A 12,518-nucleotide genomic window follows, 5' to 3' on the forward strand; every position below is an offset into this window, starting at 1 on the left:
GGGAATACAGCACTTATAGGAGAATATTAAGTTCAATGTTTGCTCTGATTTCTTGCAGTTCTCAGACGAGCGGGTGTCTTACTATCTCTTTGTGGATAGTCTAAAACCTATTGAACTACTCATTTGCTTTTCTGTGTTGGTACGCTGGGGAGAATCCGGAGGTAAGAGAGTTCTGAGGAAATTATAGATTAAAGCCCAGCACACTTTCATTCAGTCCAGGGGAAATACAATATTAAGATTTTAAGGCTCTGTATGAAGGAACTTATTTCCTCTTCAAGACGATTATAGGAGAGATGGTGTGTATATCTCCTGTAATCGTCTTGCTCCCCAAACATCAAGGCTCATTTTTACCACCCACACCTCTTCCTACAGTCATCTGTTCACCCCCTTGGCACACCTAGTCACCCTGTTCTTCAATTCTTTCAAAATCTATATTGAAGAACATGAACTGTTTTTTCTTTAATTTGACAATTCTAAAGATCTTTTTTTCTCATCCACCTACTTTCATGATTATACTTTAGAACTCATTGTACCCATAACTGCATCATCTCCATCATCTCAATTTCAAGCTCTATTACAAACCCCCTTCCCCCAACCTCCCACCCCCTGATTCTCCAGTTCACTCTCTTGGGAACTCTCACTCCTACAATTGTTTGACTTCACTGGGACTAACATCCATTGACTCTACCACTTTTTCTCTTTCCATTACTCTCCTCATGTCTTTATTTCTCTCATTACCAGTATATTTTCCATGCTCCACCATTATAATAGTATTCTCACATGTACCTCAACCCTCTCATCTGACGTTCCTGGAGAAATCACAATATTGGGTGAACTCAACAGTGGAACTCTGCACCGATCCTGTGGTTACATCAGAGCAGCTGAATGTGACTGAAGAAAAAAAAATAACCATATCAGCTAGCTTCACTTTAAATCGAGGACCACAGATCTCAAAAAGGCCTTGGGGCACCGATGACATTTCTCAAGTGTGTTTATTCTCCCACTCTCGTTTTTCTGGATGTCTATCTTAGACCTTCAAATCTCTCCCTTCAGATGTTCTCTACCCACTCTCATCCTTACTTATTTTCAACTGATGATGTTTTTACTGAAGAGTTAGAAAAAAATTCAGAAATGGTCTGCCTCATCCTCCCATAATGGACTCTCCTCAGCTTTAGTCGGGCTCCCTCCTCTTCTAAGGGATGGACTGTTCCTGCTTCTCACTAAGACCAGCCCTTTGCACACACACGCACATTTGCACAAAATATTATTTGGCTTGTTTTCTTAAAACATTTATCTCTAACTAAAATTAACAGTACAATACATATTTTTGAGTGCTTCATATTGAAAGTCCTACCAACGTCGAGGGCAGAGACTATGCCTTTGCACTGAGATATAACCAATGTTTTCAATGGTATCAAGAATATAGCAGGTGAGCAATAAATACTTGTTTAATAAACTTTTCAAACTTTAGTGATGTAGGCTTAGTAGTTCTACCTAAACAAGAGCTCCTAAGCCATACCATGTCCTCAAACATTTAAAATCTATGTGTCTAGAGGTGCTTTGGGTCATGTTGGGACCCTTATATACTCAGCTTGAGTATTATCTGAAAATAAGGTAAAAAGATAAGTCCCAGAGGTGACTATAGTTAAAAATACTGTATGGTGTATTTTAAAGTAATAAGACAGTAAATCTTAAAAGTCCCCATCAGAAGAAAAAAAAATGATGTGCGGTGATGGATGGTAACTGAACTTACTGTGATAATCATTTCATGATATAGCATATATCAAATCATTATGCTGTTCACCTTAAAATGGTACAATGTTATATATCAGTTTTATCTCAATTGTTTTTTTAAAATGTATTTTGCCCTCAGCTACAGATGAAAAATAGTATTTTTATGTATTTTAAGAGCAAGCACATAATATTAACATTAAATAGATGTTAATTATTTGCTATTTTGACACCCAGTCAAAGCTAAGAATCAAAAGTTAAACCTTTGATAAACAATGGACTATTTTGACCTCGCTTTGCCACCCTCTTAGGAAAATCTTGACATCTTTTTTTTTTAAGTACATCTAGAGGCATATTCTAATTACTGCCATAGATAATAAAAGTGATGGTTTACTCCAATAAATGTCCTTGCCTGCTCTGTTCCTCACGTTCCCATCCCTGGTTTCTTCACCTGAGGAGATGCTTATGAGGAAGGAAGATTGGATTCCACTTGAATATTATTTCCAATAAATATTTACCCAGAGTAATTTCTAATGTTTTACGAAAATATTAGGACATCTCTATTTCCTCATGTTATTATGATTAGTGTTGTGAAATGAAGGCCAGCTACACTCTAACAATAAAATTTTAATATTTTTCACTTTTTCTAGCTCTTACAAAGGACAGCCCCCAGGTAGAGCCTGGACTACTTATAGTTGAAACATTTTTTTGGAAATCTGTGAAGCCACGTGACGTCATTCTGAAGATTTATACTTATAACACCAAGGCATCTATGGTTCGCCTGCCTGTTGGGTATGGAATGACTTTAATTTTCTCAGAGTAGGAATTTTTAAAGTCTTGTAAGCTGTTATTAAGTAATTAAACAATAAGGAATCTCAGATATTGTTCCCTAATGTGATTTGATAAAGAACAAGTACCGGGAGCCAATTCCCGCATGTCAGCAAGGGCTGAATCATCTGGAGTGGCAAGGGCATGTCCCCAAACCTGAAAAGGGATGATTGCTTGCTGCCAGACAGCTCAGGGCATCTTAATCTACATGTTATTGCCTCCTACTGGCCAAACACCTGAACAGCCGTAGGCAAATTCTTCCAATCTGACAATGGACTCTGTAAATGAAACCTGACCCTTTGATGTATGTGTCCCTGCTTGCCTCAGGACAATTTGTGTTAATAAAAGCATGGGGTACTGAGACAAGGAGATCTTAGTTTCTTTAGCTAGGCTCCTCTGACCCCCAAAATGCCTTTCAAAATTATTCTTCATCTTTGGACTCTTTATTAAGTTACACACAGCCCTTCTCCAGATTCCTGAATCCTTCTAGATGCTGGAACAAGAACTCCGGCAAACAAGTCTATCATTATGGTTCTTGAGAACAAATAAATTGAAAAAATGCTGTACAAAAAACCTCTTCTGGAAGATTCATAATTGTCAGACTAGTAATTTCTTTAGTAAAACATATGGATTAAATTTATTTAATCCAGAATTTCCTAAAATTCATTTATTGAAAAATCCTTTTAGTTTTCTTGTAAATCTCATTATATTTCTTAGTAAGAACCATGATTTTATTAAAAAGATTGAGAAAGAGAGCATTTCCCCTGCCAAACCATAGTTTTATCTGCAGTTTATTTTTCATTTTACTTGTAGTTTTATTTTTCATTAAGATAAAGTTGACTAATCGCATCACATTTTCCATTTTAAAGAAAACAGGAATAATCAAAGAGTGTTTTTGATTTTGGTAAATAAAATTTAAAATATTACCTCATATTTTAGATGAATTAAATATTTTTCCTGGATTTCCCAAGATCAATCATGTTAATTCTATGTGATCAATGACAAGCAATGGTTCTGGTCCAAAAAAATAAGAAAGCAGAAGCAACAAAATCATCTGCTAAAGTAATCTATGGCAAGCATACAATATTTATTAAAATATAATGAATTTTAAAACTTCAGTAATTCTTACATCTGCCTTAAAAACTCTGGCATGGAGAGATTCTCTTAGAAATCTTTCTCTTTCTGAGTGCTCATTCATCGAGACAACTAAGGTCAGGGAACTAATAAAGAATCTTCTTATATTCACGTTTTCCTCCAATGGGCTTCAACTATCAGCATGTGTATTTTGAACATGATCTAATTGCTCAATAACTGAGAGAAACGAATCACCTGCTCTCAATGACCCTGCAACCTGGTAGGAAAGACATAAACCACGTTCATGAAAGTATGTATTTGTGAGAAAGTGACTATGAAATCTACAGAGTCCTACACCGTGAATTATTGTTGTTCAGGAAACATGGAGAGGTGTCTTTCCCAATGTGACTGCAGTGTGTGAGAGGTATCACCACAGTGTGTACATCTGTCACTTAGTGTAACTATTTTCGTCTGACAGTGAAATGTAGATTCTATGATACCTGATGGCTCTTTACAGTGAAAATTCAAAGGGCTTTATTCCATCTGTGTTAAAGAATTCATTGCTTACTAATGTTTAACTTTGAGCACAAACTGTCAGCAAGAAACACACAGAGGCAAGCATTCCAACAAAGGAAGCCCTTGGTCCTAACATTCTCCATTCTCTCTAGGAGGCATATGCTGCTCCTCACTGCGTACTCGCCCATCGGGCACTCCTTACACATCTGCAGCATGGTGAATTTCGTCATCGGGGATGAGGATGTGGTGCTGCCCAACTTTGAGCTGGTAAAGAATTTTAGCAACTGTGACGTGTGTGTGTGTGTGTCTTATTTTCAAAGAATTTGCACTAAACCATGTTCTTATTTTATATTTGACTTACCCATATTTAACCCTTTAAAACTAATTTGAGTATATTCTGCAAGAAATTCCTGAATATGACATGTACAATAAACACTCTAAACTCTCTAGGGGTGCAAATAAAATAATTTTAGCTTTTCTCTAAAAGCTACCTTCACCTCTGCTCTGTTGAATCCTCTTTCACATCTGTAAACATTTCACATAGATTCCATAGTATTAGTGGTCTTTCAGGAGGTAAAAGGATCAGTACAGTCCTTTTTAATACAGTTTAAAATTTGATATTATACCTCTCCCTTGGCTTGAGGAACCTGCAGTGTGTGTCCCTGGGAGTCAGGAGGAGAGGATCATGGAAAGTTCTGTCCCTCTCCTTCATCTCCCCTTCCTCCTCCTCATGGCCTCTCCTTGGTTTCTGAAAGAAGAGAGGAGGTAAATGGATTCAGCACCTCCCCCGAGGGCCTGTCTCGGTTTTAGACAGTGGTACCCTCTTTAGATATGTAGATGTGTACATTTGGGGGGCAGATTTGCATAGGGCCTTCCCACTACAAAGGTCAGCTTTATCCTTTCCCCCAATCCATCTCCTACATAGCACAGTTTCATAGTAACAAGATGGGATTTTCTCAGCCAGAGAGTAAGCTCTTGGTCAGGGTAACATCAAGATGGCTTCAAATCAACTCCCTTCTGCTGTATTTCCATGGCCCAGTCAAGCTGAGGTTATGCATTCTTGCCTCTCTGGACAGTGGTTGTGCAGGCTGCCCCATCGTTGCCTCCAATCTTTGCTGCACCATCTCTCACCAGCCACTCCCTCCTGCTCAATGGACACAAGGGAAGAACAGCAAGCCCACTTTATTAATAGAGGTCCCTCATTACCTTCATTGTGTTTACCCTGCTTATTTTAAATTCTTGTTTGGTCTTTTCTCTCTCTAAAAAAAATAACTGTTTTAGATCGCAGGGATTTTCTGCTTCATTTCTTTCGTTGGTGGCTTAACTTACTGGGTGCTTAGTTATTCTGGTCTGTGACCCTCTTATTTCCCTGGGTTATCAACTCCCCCATCTTATAAAATCACTGGGGCTCGAGGCCAGCCCCAGTGTTCTTTGATTCTAATGAAAAAGCAAAAGGGGACAGACTTTTATTGTTTCTTCCTAGTTGATAGCAGGAAGGAGCCAGCATCCCATGCTAGTTCGCCTTCTTCTTTCATTAAAAAAATATATTTTTTATTGATTTTAGAGAGAGAAAGAGAGGGGCAGAGACAGGTAGAAACATGGATGAGAGAGAATCATTGATCAGCTGCTTCCTGCATATCTCCTGGTTCATGGGCCAATGCTCAACCACTGAGCCACACTGTCTGGGCAACCATATTGTTTTCTTGATCTTAATTGCTCTCTCCTGGACCTTTCCCTGCCCATCTGTTCTCAGACCCCATGCTGTTTTTTTTGTCAGTCTAATCCCTAGATATTCTTCAGAACTAAGTCTGGATATTAATACTGTGGAGAAACTCCCCCTAACTCCAATATCAGGTACGTAGTCTTCCTATGTGTTCCCACTGCAGCAAGAGCCACTTCCTTGTTTGAAATCTCTGAGACACCACCACCCAATGAACGGCTTTGGTGAAATAACTTCTCCATAAGTAACTATTGAATCAGCCATGTAATAGAGATTTAATATATTCACAGAAATTCAATTGTTGTTAACCTAACTCCACTTGACTAAGTGAAAGTGAGGCTGGCTGCGATGCCTTTTCTTCACAGGAGAGCTTCCGATTTACAGAGCAGGCGCTCACGATTTTGAAGGCTGTTGGAAATGTGATTGCTAATTTCAAAGACAAGGGCAAACTTTCTACAGCTCTGAAGGACCTACAGACAGCCCACTACCCTGTGCCCCTCCACAACAAAGAGCAAACTGCACAGCACTTCAGGGTAAGCACGTTCACCACATGATCTTCTTAGGAGGAGACTTTCTCATAGAAAGTGACTCCGAAATCAGAGCCTGAGAAATATTGTGGATAAAGGCAATTTGGGGGGAAGCAGAAATGATGGAATAGGCAGAATGAGATGATAAAGAATGTGGTATTCTGACTGACTTATTGCCAGAGGGAAGTGGGCTGGAGAAGAAGGTCCTACTATATGGTAACAGAAGATTTGACATTGAGTGGTGGACACATGATACAATATACAGATATTGTAACATAGAAACTCACACCTGAAACCTATATGTTCATGTTGACAAATGTCACCGCAATAAATTTAATAAATCAGAAAAAAAGAATGTGATATTGGCTGCTGTGGGCTGCTGTGGCTGAATTGTCCAGGGGATGCAGATGAGTTAGGATATTTTCAGAAGGGTCCCACTAAAGGATGGGAGATGGTGACACACCCACCAACTCTTTCAACTCTTTTTCCACTGACAGATGGTTACTCATAGGGGCAATGTAACTTCCCCACAGTTAAAACTTTCCCGGGGGTGGGGGTGGGGTGGGGAGGGGCTGAGTAGTATTCTGGCTTCACAGAAAGCATTGAGGGAGTGAAACAGAAAGACTCCGTGGTACCCGCTAGGTTTGGGTTTTTCATTCCAGACTCAATTGAAATGTTGGGCCAGATGATTTCTGTTGTGGGGCATGGCTGGCCTACACCCTCGAGATGCCAGTAGCATCCTGTTTTGACAACTAAAAATGGCTTCAGACATTGTGAGATGTCCCCTGGGCAGTAGCATTGCCAGATCTAGCAAATAAAAATACATGGCACCTGGTTAATGTTATTTCCTTTTTTTACTAAAGACATGTTTAGATAATTTAGGTTTACAGCACAATTGACAAGTTACAGAGATTTCTCATACTCTCCCTGACTGTCCTCCCACCCCCCAAAACACACACACAGGTACAACCTCCCCCATTAGCAACATCCCCACCACAGTGGGACATTTGTTACATCGATCAACCTACATTCACACAACATTATCTTTCAAAGTCCTTAGCTTACATTAGGGGTCATTCTTGGTGGTGTACATCCTATGGATTTAGACACATGTATAATGACATGTATCCATCATTATGATAGCAAACACAGTGTTTTCACTGACCTAAAAATCCTCTGTGTTTTACCTGCTCATTCTTCCCTCACCCCAGCTCCTGGCAATCACTCCACTTTTCATTCTCTCTATAGTTTTTTCCTTTTCCATAATGTCTTATACTATAGCTGGAATCATAGATTATGATTTCAAATCGGCTCCTTCCACTTAGTAATATACTTTTAAGATTCCTCCATGTCTTTTCATTGCTTGATAGCTCTTCTTTTTAGTGCTGAATAATATTCCATTGTCTAGATGTGCCAAGTTTATCTATTCACCTGCTGAAGGACATCTTGGCTACTTTCAAGTTTTGACAATTATGAATAGAGTGGCTATACACATCTATTCCTCAGACCCATCTGGTATGTGTGTGTGTGAACATAAGTTTTTAACTACTTTGGGTAAATACTAGCCTACATGACTGCTGGCTCTTATAAGAAAAGAATGTTTAGCAGCTTTTTCATTCCCACCAGCCATGAAAGTAAGCTTCTGTGGCTGCATATCCTCAGCAGCCTTAGGGGTTGTTTCTGTCCCACGCCCTGGCTTTTCCAGTGTGTAGTGCTATCTGGTTGTTGTTCTAATTTTCATTTCCCTGATGACATATGGTGTGGACCATCTTCATATGCTTAATACCACCTGCATGTCTTCTTGGGTGAGTGGCATGTTCAGCTCATTGGCCCATTTTTAATCAGGTTGTTTGTTTTCTTATTGTTGAGTTGTAAGAGTTCTTTGTATAATCTGGATAATAGTTCTTTATTATATGTGTCTTTTGCAAATATTGTCTCCCTTTCTGTGGCTTGTCTTCTTATTGTCTTAACATTTTCTTTCACAAAGCAGGAGTTTTTCATTTTATGCAGTCTAGCTTATCAATTCTTTTTTTCATGAATCATGCCTTTAGTGTTCATCTAAAAGGTCATTGCCATACCCATACTCCCTGTTTTCTCCTAGGTTATCTTTTAGGGGTTGTATAGCTTTGCATTTTATATTTCCGTCATTAGTAGATTTTAAGTTAATTTTTGAGAAGTATGACAGGCCTATGTTCTCAAGGTATTTCAGCAAGTTAAATTTTAATTTTTATATTAACAAACAACATGTGCAATAAATGGGACATATACTAAAATTATTTATACAAAAATTATTTTACGTATCATTCCAATTTAACTGGGTATTGGGTTTTGTTGGGGAAAGGTAATTAAAAACAAAGTCTCCTAACTCATAAAACCTCTCTATGAAAATAGAAGGGAAAGAAGATAATTTTGTCATTGAATGAGCATTAAACCAGGATAAAATACACAGCACATCAATCTGTGAAACAGATTACCAAGACAGAAAGAAATCTCACCCTCTTGCATGGCCAAGCACATAGCCCATTACAGACATGTTCTAAAGATAGATGGTCACTAGTAAAAGAACTTGATAGCACCATCCGTCACACAGAGTGAATACTAAATGCACTTGGTATTGGGGCTGCTTGACTGAGTTTACTAATTGACTCTATTCAAAAGAAAAATAAAGTTCTCTAGTATTTATAACAAAAGTAGTTTTTTGCAACTTGGAGGTAGATGCCCAACAAAGTTAAGTGATGACCTTCCACAGATACTAGAAATAGTGGTGTCATCTCCCAGAAGATTACTTCTCAGAAAGATGATTCCAAGGTCCTTGGAAAATTTATTTCTGTATCTTAAAGCCAGCAAGGGCTTATTTAGCTTTTAAAAAGAATTGCATACATTTTAAAGAGAAAGAACTTACAATGATAAGTTTTCTAAAGGAAATGCTCTAAGAAAAGGGAACACAGAATCTTCTTCCCTTATTTTTCATAAGAGAGTTAAGTGTCTCATTTTATTTATTTATTTAGTTAGTTATTTATTTATATATTTCTTTATTGATTTCAGAGAGAAAGGGAGAGGGAGAGAGAGAGAGAGAGAGAGACATCAATGATAAGAGAGAATCATTGATTGGCTGCCCCCTGTACGCCTCCTACTGGGGATTGAGCCCACATCCCAGGCATGAGCCCTTGGCTGGAATTGAACCTAGGACCCTTCAGTCCGCACCTGATGCTCTCTCTATCCACTGAGCCAAACTAGCTAGGGCAGTGTCTCATTCTTTTAGTTATATTTTCCTTTGCAGCGTCCTATTGTTTTTATTTGGCAATCTTACCTGGGATACAAATCACTCCCAATCAAAAACCATTCACCTGGGGCATGGATATACAAGAAATATCTGCCGTGATCCACCTCTTGAACCAGTACGATTGTGCCTTCTTTAGGTGAACTCTGTCATCCACTCTTAAAATGGTGGCTCAAGGTGGTAGGCACAAGCTCTAAAATTATTAAATCATTATCTGGCAAGGCAACAATAGAACCCACTGCTGGCCCCAGGCCATGTTTGGTCTTCCACACCTTTCTCCTCTCCTTCCCATCCCATTCTAGATCTCCCCTTTCTTCCAGCCAGTGTTTCATCTGATCTAGTTGGTTGCCTGATGGGTGACTGAGACCACCCATCTGATAGATACAAGATCTTGACTGCCCTACTCTTATCAGGCCGTGAATGCTACAATTAATCATTTTTTGTAGAAGCACCAAGAAGTATCTGAGCAAATGCAGACATAATTCTTCCTGTCCCCATTTTGTGGCAGAAACCCTATTCTTCCCCAACTCTGTTATATTAGTTCTGTTTTTCCTGCTTGTCCACCAGGATGAAGAACTCAGTCTTGTCCTCAGCATGAGTCATATGTCATAGTTAAGATTTATTGTAAATTATGTTGTGTTGCCTGGTGGGGTCTTTCCCTGCTATCCAACTCCAGGAATCAAATCCTCCATTCTAGCAAAGTCCCTGTTTGGGGACAGAAAACACTAATTATGGCAAATGAGTGACATGATGGTGAGAGAGACAGTCCTACTTCTCATTTTTAAATCCTAGGTCTGTTTTAGCTGCTATATAGAGAGCACTACATATTGGTCTATGGTTCTATACATGCATCCTGCATCCTGGAAGGTACTGCTTCAGTTATGCAGGGTGTCATCTCCAGGCATTTATTTTTTAGCTGAGCCTTTTATATGCCATTCCAATCTACCTAAAATTTTATTGATTCTATCTATGACATATGTTAGGACCACTGGCTTCCAAACATTTCCCCGTGGTTAAATCTGTATAATATGACCCTTGGTCCAAGAGATGTTAGGCTGGATCCCATGTTTGTAAATCAAATTTTCTGTGACAGTTTAGATAGTGTTGGCAGAGGTACTGAGCACAGGAAACGCAAACTCATATCTGAGTTAAGTATCAATTCTAGAAGGGCTTGCTCCCTCTCCTTGATAGAAGTCCACTGAAACAACTTGTCAACAAGTGGCTGACTGGGCTCCTCAGAGGACAGCACCATATCAAAGGTCTGTCAGTTTCTGCTGCCGACAGGTTAGACAGCTCAGCCTGGGTGGAAGAGGGCCCACGCTGTTGGGCCCATTCATACTCACTATCCTTGCTCCCAAAGGGGCCTTTGTGCATGCATTATTTACACAGTAGGGAGTTATTGTGGTAATGAAATATCTTCATCTTATATTTTGAAAATTACACATCTATGTGACATTTTTCAGAGAGCCAAGTTCCATAAATCAATAGATTACAAGGTATTCTCAACAAATCAGGTGCATTGTGTTATAAGTATCCCAGGGATAAGCACTCTCCCACTAGTAAATCACATTTGTGTGTGTGCTGGGAGGTCTTTCATTGCAAGGTTATGACAAAAATTGAACCAGGTGATCTTTCTGCCTGAACCTCCAGCAGACCGCTCTCTTGCTTTGGATCTCCCTCAAAGCTGATGGTTCTTTGAATCGTGCAAGAAGTTCTTTAGAATAATATTCCCCAAAGCGCAATATTCTACCACCACAATCCAGAGAGGACCACCAAGCATTGTCCTTTTTCTTCATTGCAATATCTTGTGCTTTGCTTTAGAGGGGATGTCTCAGCATATCCAGCCCTCTGGACACCTAAAATCTCGATTGATGTGGTAAATTCATGAATCTCTATAGGGATTATTCCCCACTCTCTGGCATGCATGTGTCTTAATCATGAATTCAGAGTACTGGCCACTTTCTGCCCACAGAGAGAGTTCACTGAATCAACAGCATTCACTTATAGACCAGAGTGATGGACTATAGAATGAAGATGATCAAGGACTATGAGCTCTCAAGTGTAACAGAGTAAAAGGATTAACATAATTATATATTGATTTTTTCAATTTTTATCTTGAATGTTGAAATATTCAGGACATTTTTAGCATGTCATAGAAAGCTTCAAGAAGCTGGATGTGCTTATGTTGATACAGGGACATTATTTGACACCTAAGGATAGGAATGACTCAGTGAGGAACTGCAAAGAGGGAACAGAAGACCCCTAGAACTTTCCTTTCTTTTTCTATTTATAAATGACTTTTCTCTACTCCTAAGTTCATATCATGGAAAATATGGCTCCTCCATTTTACATCCTTTTCCCACATGAGGCAAGTCTAGAATGTCTTGGTCCTGATTTTATATTATTGGCCAAAGTGACAATGATTTGCTCTTGGGTTAACCGCTTGCACTCAGGATTGTCTACGATCGCCGGGTGATGGGGCAGATACAAATACAGGTTATGTGACTAGGTGCCGGTTTCTATACATACAGGGAGGGTGAAGGGTTGTCAGAAAACGTGCACTAAGCAGGAACTGCAACAGTCATTTGCCTTTGAAGGAGCCGTATTTCATGCTTTAAGATCAGAATGAAATCAGAGTGTGTGCTAAAATTGGTGGTTCTTCATAATTGTTGCTTGTCAGGTGACCTCTAAATTCTCTGTGCTTGTGGACTTATTAGGTTTCATATCATCATTGCTTCAAAAGATGTGTCATTATGTGTATCATTTGACAAAAGCCTAATCGTTCTGGGAAGAATATTAAATGGCATAATAGAGATTCTCAAAAAAATGTGAAGGGAGAGAC

General features: G+C 39.1%; 1 protein-coding gene across 1 annotated transcript in view; it reads left to right on the top strand.

Moving 5' to 3' along the window:
* Positions 1–12,518, top strand: part of ADGB (androglobin) — a 132,219-nt gene that overhangs the window by 67,334 nt on the left and 52,367 nt on the right. The window contains exons 17-20 of the mRNA XM_006760184.2: positions 59–161; positions 2,382–2,523; positions 4,302–4,416; positions 6,235–6,402. Coding sequence (XP_006760247.1) covers positions 59–161; positions 2,382–2,523; positions 4,302–4,416; positions 6,235–6,402 — 528 coding nt within the window. The remainder of the gene's footprint in view (positions 1–58; positions 162–2,381; positions 2,524–4,301; positions 4,417–6,234; positions 6,403–12,518) is intronic.

The sequence above is a fragment of the Myotis davidii genome, unplaced genomic scaffold (assembly GCF_000327345.1).
Source record: "Myotis davidii unplaced genomic scaffold, ASM32734v1 scaffold196, whole genome shotgun sequence".
Lineage (NCBI taxonomy): Eukaryota > Metazoa > Chordata > Mammalia > Chiroptera > Vespertilionidae > Myotis > Myotis davidii.